We start from the raw sequence: 8,840 nt of genomic DNA, 5'->3' as shown, positions 1-8,840 counted from the left end.
GCCGCCCCCACGTAGTGGGATTAAGGCTTTGTTGTTGTTGTTGTTGTTGTTGTTGTTGTTGTAGTATGTTTAGGCTAGATATATTTAGTAAGATTGTATATTAAGAGAGATCGGTTTTCCTATATATGTAGTCTTATGGTTGAAGATTAAGAATGAGAATTAAGTGAGTATTCCCTCCCATATTTTTTTTCTTCATGTTATTAGAGCAAGGAAACAAACCTAGATCTCATTCAGCCTACAGGCCATCCTCTACTCGCTCCTACAGCCGTCAGAGCCTCTAAAATAGCCATCCAGCAATCATAATCCTCCCTACAGCCGTCAAAATCTCTTCAGTGAGCCTGTAGGCCCTCCTCTGTTCCTTATCATAGTTGTTATTTATGTAGCACCGACACTTCTAAAAATGAGTTGTACCCGTGTAGACCATGTATCGGACAGCAACACTTATCTGACACGCCCCAACACTTCTCCAACACTGCAAAATATATGTCTGAATTTCTTTCAAGCTCGAGCAAGTTCAAGAAAGACCTCAACCCAACATCGAACGTGAGCTTAACATGATTGCAAGAAAATGAGACACAAAAATTAGAAAAATATAAATATATGTATAGCTTTAATTATACCTCATAGTCGAAACCGCTTCATCTCTCGTTATTCTGAATCTCCCTCTAACATTCATCAAAATCAAGCATCAAAGGTGCATCCAATATTTGTTGAAACTGAGCACTAGTAATTTTTTTTTGTAATCATAAGATTTTTTTAATTTTAGCAAATAAGTTTGATTATAAGTTCGATGAATTTTTTTTAAACATAAAATATCTAATTTTAAAAATTAATTTTCATAAACATGAAATTTTATAATATAAATTAAATTTATGAAATTAAATTTTATTCCAGCATAATTTGTGTTGTAATATTTTTAATGAAAAATAATGGAAAAAATATATATTTTATATTAATAATTAATTGAATATAAAAATGTGTCCATGATGTGTCATGTCCTAATTTTTTCAATTATGTTGTGTTTGTGTCTTTGTATTGTGTCGTGTCCGTTTCCTCGTGTTCGTGCCCGTGTTTCATAGGTTGTTATTCAGCCCTAGACGTGCATAGAGTTTATGACCAAGTACAAAATGAATACATCTATTCTAATCTATAGGTTAGTTCTGAATAAGAGAATTCTATCCAACCAACTCTTGAACTCTCTTCCTTTATTACAAATCATAAACTCAATAGTCATAAATTACTTTAATAGCCACAATTCGTGTTCATGTACATTTACGAAAAAGGAAATAAAGAAACATTTCACGGGAGAGGGCATAATTCCTGAGCTAGCTAACCCAAACAATCACAAATAGATGATTCAAGACCATATGGTTATGTCTTGGTTAGTCAATAACCGCCAAGTAGAAGAAAAACTATTGCTCTACAAAACAACCAAAGCAATTTGAGAGATTGCATGAGAAACTTATCCGACAATGAGAATACTTAGAGTTGTTTGAGATCGAAACCAAACTGCATGATCTTTGCTAATGAGAAATAAATGACTATTTTAACACCTTGACAAAGTATTGATCACAATTGAATATGTTTGAGACATTTGCGTAAATGTCCACATGATGTTATGATATATAAATTCATCATCAAGAAGTGAACTATTAAATTCTTAGTGAGACTAAGGAATTGGATGAAAAGAGGGGGATCATGGGAATAAAGTCTATTCTATCTACTCGTGAAGTTTTTGTTGAAGTTAGAAGAAAAGAGAGTAGAAAAATGCTTATGATGGCTGGAAATGGAAATCACCAAGTGTTGAAAGCTTAGCCCTGTACTCCCATAATTCTTCTGATGACTTAAAGTTCAAGAAAAATCATCCCACACCCACATGGGACTAACAAGAAAATTGGGCACCTCAAAGATAGGTTGGAAACACCATGAAAGTCTGCAGTTGGGAAACTTGGACGTGAAAAGAAAGATCAAGAGAATAAGGCTAATGTTATTGTCACATCTAAAAGGTTAGAAGACTCATTCACCAAGGAACAACTTGAAGTACTAAAAAAACTCCTTAAGGGTAATTCAAAACAACACACCAATCTCATGACACATGAAGGTAACATATCATTTTCCTATCTTGCCAGTTTGCACATATATCACACTCAAAATTTGATGGAAAATGAGATGTGAAGAGCTCTCTTGGAATATTATTATCTTTTGTTTTATATGTTTCACAGTTAGACTGTAATTTAATTTCAATCAGTAAGCTTACTAATGATATGAATTGTATAAATATTTTTTTTTCAAATTCTTGTAAATTTTAAGTGATGGATTCGAGGAAGGTGATTGGCAGTGTTGAAGTACACGAAGGTTTATACCTCCTCAAAAAAAATCTCACTCTAAATACACAAACGGTTTCGACACCATCTTTTTCTCAAGTATCTAAGCCTGTGGACTCTATGTCCATTGAAAAGTAAGCATGTTATGACATTTTTATTTGGGTTATCTTAATTTCAATTAAGTTGTAAAATTATATCATCATTTATTTATCAATAAAAAACCTATTACTTATCAATGTGAGGCATGTCAACTTACCAAACACACTAGAAATGTTTATATCATGACTCAGTACAAACCTTCACATCATTCTTCTATTATCCAAAGAGATATTTGAGATGCTTAAAAAATAAGAGCCCGAAATGGGGCATGATGGTTTGTCAGATTCATTGGCGATCACACTAGAGCCAATTGGCTACTTCTAATGAATATGAAATATATATAAAATATGAAATAGCTCCAATCTTCCAAACCTTCCATGACATGATTTAAACTCAATTTCAATGCAAAATTCAAATCCTCAAAACTGACAATGTAAAGGAATTTTCAACTCCATTATTGGATCCTATCTTTCAAAATGAAATTATCCATATGAGTTCATGTATAGATACCCCACAACAAAATGCGAAACTTGAGAGAAAGAACGTGTATCTTCTTAAGGTATCTCGCTCAATTATGATTTGCCATAAAATTACAAAATATTTTTGGGGGGATACAGTTTTTACTGAAACATACACTATTAATTGAATGCCTAGTTAGGTACTTAATTTCAAAACACTGCTTCATGCCTTAATGGATACCTACGCCCACATCAAAAATTTCTCTTCTAATGTACCACCTTTTTTTTTTTTTGTATATATCTTTTGTTCACATTTATTCCCCAAACCGAACAAAACTTAACCTTAAATTTATCAAGTGTACTTTCTTTAGGTATGCCTCCAGCAAAAATAGTTATAAGTGCTACTCATCAGTTATCAAAAAATACCACAGCTACAAGGATGCAACATTTTTTTGAAAATCAATCCTATTATCCCAAATCCAATATTTAAAAGGAGAGTGCAAATGAATATCAATTCTAGGATGCACTTAATGACACCTACACAGCCTCACAAGCTACCCCTCTTCCACCTATCTCTTCTATCTCCCAAACATTATAGCATGAAAATATCCTACTTAAGGATGTCCAACCTACCCAGTTTGAAGTTCATAACAAATAACTTCATGTGTACACAAGGAAGAAAAATTTTGAGCAGGTGGAAGACAACTTGCAAAGACAGACTGCTCAAGCCAAAAATCAAGTTCATACTCACCTGAAATTTTGGGTGAGGAGTCTACAACTCACGAGATATCTCCTTCCTCTGCTGGTGTTGATGACAATAAAAGTTGTACAAAATATCTAACTCAGGAGTATGTGGTTTATGATAAGCTATCCTCACCTTACAAACCTTTTGTATCTAACCTTGATAGTGTGCAGATTCTTAAATTCATTCATGAACCTTTTAAAAATAAAAAATGGAAAAATGCAGTTGAAGAGGAGATTTAAGCACTAAAGCATAATAGCACATGAATTCTTACTAAACTTCCTCGAGATAAGAGGCCAATTGGATGCAAATAAGTATTCAACATTAAATACAGAACTAATGGTGGTATCAAGAGATTCAAAACTAGACTGATTACAAAAGGTTTCACTCAGGCCTATGGGACTGATTATCAAGAGACCCTTGCACTAGTTGTCAAACTGAACACTATCAGAATTCTCTTAATAGTAGTTAATAGGGCGTGGAGACTACATCAACTTGACATAAAAAATTCCTTCTTGAATGAGGATCATGAAAAAGAAGTTTACACAGAGATATCATCAGGACTTGAGAATAATTTCAACAAACACCGAATATGCAAACTCAAAAAGTCTCTCTATGGTTTTAAGCAATCACCAAGAGCATGTATCGAAAGGTTTGCTAAAACTATGAGATCTAATAAATATTCCCAATGTCAAATTGATCATACACAGTTCAAAAAACACGCTCACTGAGATGATTGTTGCACTGATAGTATATGTGGATGACATGATTCTGATTGGTGATAATGACAAGAAAATTCTAAAAATAAAAAAATGGTTGTCATTGAGTTTGAAATAAAAAACCTAGGATCCATAAGATATTTCCTAGGTATGAAGGTGCAAGGTTCAAGAAGAGTATTGGTATATCACAGAGAAAATACACCCTAGATTTGATAAAGAAGAAAGGACGATTGAATGTAAACCTATTGATACTCCTATGGATCCCAACAAAAATTCTAATAAGGGAGAAGAAAGTACATATGCGGATAAGGGAAGATATCAAAGATTAGTAGAAAAACTCATCTACTTGTCACATACTAAGTCAAACATTGCATAATATTTCAGTATTATGAGTCAACATATGAATAGCCTAAAAGAAAAGCATTTAAAGATGTTGTGCAGGATTTTTAGGTTTCTCAAGAAGAATTCTAATTATGAATTAATTTTTAGAGAACTAAAAACTGAGAGGTAGACATCTACACTTATGCAAGTTAGGTTGGGGAACTCACTGACGGAAAGTCCACCGCAACTTATTACTCCTATTATAGTACTTGCTTTATAAATCTGTGAAGGGACCTGGAATAAAAAAATATTGAGAATTGGGTTGTAACCTCTAATAGGCCTAAACAAATATTATGTGATACTCAAACAACTATAAGTATTGCCAACAACCCCGTGCATCATGAGAGGATTAAACTTATAGAAATTGATAGGCACTTTATCTCTGAAAAAGCTAATGGTGGAATCACATCAACAAGTTGTTAAAGTCTTTACCAAAGCTCTCCCTTCGAACCACTTCTCAAAGTTTAACACCAAGTTTGGTCTCTACAACATATACAATCCAATTTGAGGGGTAGTATGGAAATCTAGGAGGATTGGCCTCCCTTCCATGGAAGGCGCAGGCCGACAATCCAAAAAATGATAGATGGATTAATTGGAGAAAGTTTGGGAAACTCCTTGATTAATTTTTTTTATTCTCTTCTAATTTATGTTTATTTCATAATTACTTCTTTACCATGTTTAGGCTATATATATTAGGTAAGATTGCAAATTAGGAGAAACTGGTTTCCCTATACATGTAGCTAGGGTTGTAAACAAACCGAGCTTGAGCGAGCTCAGGCCTGGCTTGTGTTCGGCTCGTTCGAAATTGCTCGTGTTCGAAATTAGCTCGTGAACAGTGTGTGTGTTCGACTCGATTTAAATATCTGTGTTCGTGTTCGACTCGAAATTGAATTGTTAAAATTAAATTGAAAAAATTAGATGTTGAGTGTTAGATTCGAACATGGGTCAAATGTATGCAAAAAAAGTCACATAACCACATGAGCTGTTATGATTTAAACTTAGATATAAATATATATAATATATTATTATATAAATAATATATGTAATATATTATTATATAAATAATTATTTAATTTTTTTTCATTTCGAGCTAAACGAGCCGAACACGAGCGAACAAAGAGTTGTTTGTGTTTGGCTCGTTTATAATTCAATCTTTAAAAACTTGTTGGTCTTCGACTCTTTTACTTAACAAACGAGCCGAACACGAGTTGTTCGCAAACAACGACTTTTTTTCATAGCCATACATGTAGCCTTATGGTTGAAGATTGATAATGAGAATTAAGTGAGTATTCCCTCATGCATTTTTTCTTCACTTTTCTAAGAAAATAGAAGCTCTAGAAGGACTAAAAATATTGAAATAAAACTTCATTTTGTTAAAAACTTTGTTCAAGTTGAAGATATTAAGATCATTCATGTCAGTATTAACAATATGCTTGACAATCCCTTTACTAAAAGGTTGTGGCTTATAATCTTCAAAAGACATTCTATAACATGGGCATTTTTAAAATCAATTGATAAAATTAAATAGAGTTAGCTTTAATGATTGTGAAAGAAAACTTACATTACATAAGAGTTTAAAAGCATTTCAAGTGTTTGTCTATTATGAATATATTTGAGTGATCATTATAATAAATCATGTTTTTCTTGATAATAGTATATTGTGAGTTCAAGCTATATTCCTTTTTGAGCAAGCATATGTTAAGGTGTATTGTTGTTGTATTGTTTAAGGCGTGTTGAATTTAAGAAAATAAGACTGACTAGCATATTAAATATTAAAATCACGTTTTGAGTGTTATTTTATTGCTACACTACCTCTTGAGATTCAAGTCGATAAGTTCATTCACATTTGTAAGCACGATTTCAATAGAGAGCATGGTTGCTGCCAACCAGCCATAATTCAATTTTGATTGTATTGTTGGACTAAATCATATTTAGAAGTTATAAATATACATGAACCACTTGGCTTTTATATTGTGGCCAAATGCTCAAGTAATATTCAATTTATTAATATTATTGGTAATTAATGTTGCTTGGGTGGGAAAACATTGGAATGATTCACTGTCGGCGCTTAAAAGGGGGGAAAAGAGAGTTTTCAATTAATAACAAATCAATTGAGTTATAGCACAAATTATCAAGCCCCCCAAACGATTCTAATGCATAAACCTCATTTGAGTTTAAGTTGTTCGCAACTAGAGTAGACCTAACCTTCAATAACAACCCATAATGGAAGGGCCATTAGGCTATAAATATAAAGGGCTAGGTCCACTATCCAACTTTAATATATTTCGCCCTTATCCCAACACGATGTGGTAGGAAAAAGGACAGAATGAGTCTCATCTCACTCCTTTAGTGCACAATGGATCAATCAAAAGTGCTATCCAACTTTAATATATTTCGCCCTTATTCCAACACAATGTGGTCGGAAAAAGGACAGAATGAGTTTCAACTCACTCCTTTAGTGCACAATGGATCAATCAAAAGTGTTAAAATCACTGAGAGCTTTGAAAATTCTAAAATTATGTGTTATACTCTTCATGTATCCCATCCTTTTTGCCTTCTTAGAAATTTGCATTCCATATATAGACTTCAACAGAAAAATGAATTGACTTGAAAGAACATAGTTGGTTTTAGTACAATACATTTTTCCTATCACAATCGTTTCTTGAGTATATTATTTGGATTTTGATTCATATTATATACAAGTTAATGAAACATAAACTATTTCAGCAAGCTACAAATATTAAAATGACGCAAGTTAATATAGAAAAATCAAAATAATGCCTGCAATTAAATTTTCGTTGTGTTTAATCACCTTAACAGACGTTGCAATCACAGGGACAAGATGACCCTGTGTATTTACTTTGAATCCATCCATGACACCCCTGTATGGAAGAAGTGAATCATCAAATTAGCCCTCTTATATAATGACTGTGTAGTTTCTATCAAATTAATTAATTCCAAAGAAGAATTAAGTCCAGGATATATGATTCCAAACAAAAATATTTAGAGACTAGCTGTTCACATTATTTCTATCTATCTATACCGTGGTTCAATAAGTTGAAAGCAAAAATTAGAATAGTAAGATGAACCATTGAGAATGATAGAGGGCATACCTGTCAAGATGAATAGCCAGCGTCGGTATCCGCATGATTGGCTCTGGAATCCTGATAAGCTTATGCGTATAAGAGACTGAACTATCTTTCTTTTCCTTTATAATTAGCCGACCTGCAACTGTTAAGTCACGATCAAACCAGGTGTGCCACAATCCACTACCATATGTCTGTACACCCAATTCCAGATATCCTCCTTTTGCTACCTAAGAAGCGCCATATTGTGAACAACAGCTCCGTTCTCAACAGAAAACATATTTTTTGCTTCTTCTTAAGTTTATCTCCTTTTGTTTACATAAAATCATGACGAAAAATACATTTAAACTATATAATCATACCCAAAAGGGAAAAAATGCATCAACATCATTTAAAAAAAAACATCAAACTTCATGTGTATGACAAATTAAAATTGTATGCCTCAGCTTACAGATGGAATTTTAACATACAGGAGAAAGCCAGAGCAACAAAAAAAAATGAAATCAGCCACCTTTGAATTAGGCTTCAGTTTGAGACAAGGACTATCTGTGTGCGCTCCAACAATGTGGAAACCATTCCCAGCAACATATCTGGAAAAAAAAAAAAATTCTCGATCAAAATTGCGAATAAAAAAAAAAGAACAATCAGAGGAAAATTTTGTTTCCAGTCATGTCTATCAAGTAGGAAGTGATCGAAGAAGACACCTTTTTCCAATCGCAAAGGCCACGATGGTAGAATGATTTCTAGTGAAGAAGTACTTCTTCCCAAGTTCCAGATTCCAGTCCTCTCTCTCCGGCACCTGCTCGAACCCAGCCTTCTTCAATCGCTTCTTCGCCTCATCTAACAACACGCAACAGATGCTCGCTTACTGACTCTCTTTCCCGAAAAAAACCAGAGACATCGAAACGAGAAAAATATAGAGAAAAAACATAAGAGCGTGGTTCCGTGTTTCAGGGTTATCATTACCAACGGCATGGAAGGCAGTTGGAGATGCGTTGAGGAAATCAATGAGTTCAGTAGCCACTGGATCC

At 33.5% G+C, this 8,840-nt stretch overlaps 1 protein-coding gene across 1 annotated transcript in view; it reads right to left on the bottom strand.

Annotated features, from left to right (window-relative positions):
• Positions 1-8,839, bottom strand: part of LOC110017975 (probable aspartyl aminopeptidase) — a gene marked incomplete at its 5' end in the record, with an annotated part of 20,336 nt that extends 11,497 nt beyond the window's left edge. The window contains 5 exon segments of the mRNA XM_020715171.1: positions 7,536-7,605; positions 7,837-8,039; positions 8,321-8,399; positions 8,514-8,649; positions 8,776-8,839. Of these exon segments, the coding sequence (XP_020570830.1) occupies positions 7,536-7,605; positions 7,837-8,039; positions 8,321-8,399; positions 8,514-8,649; positions 8,776-8,839 (552 nt within the window).
• Between the last annotated feature and the right edge of the window lies 1 nt (position 8,840).

The sequence above is a fragment of the Phalaenopsis equestris genome, unplaced genomic scaffold (genome assembly GCF_001263595.1).
Source record: "Phalaenopsis equestris unplaced genomic scaffold, ASM126359v1 Scaffold000002, whole genome shotgun sequence".
Classification (NCBI taxonomy): domain Eukaryota; kingdom Viridiplantae; phylum Streptophyta; class Magnoliopsida; order Asparagales; family Orchidaceae; genus Phalaenopsis; species Phalaenopsis equestris.
Note: the sequence above shows the minus strand (reverse complement) of the source record. Positions and strands in the feature narration are given on the sequence as shown.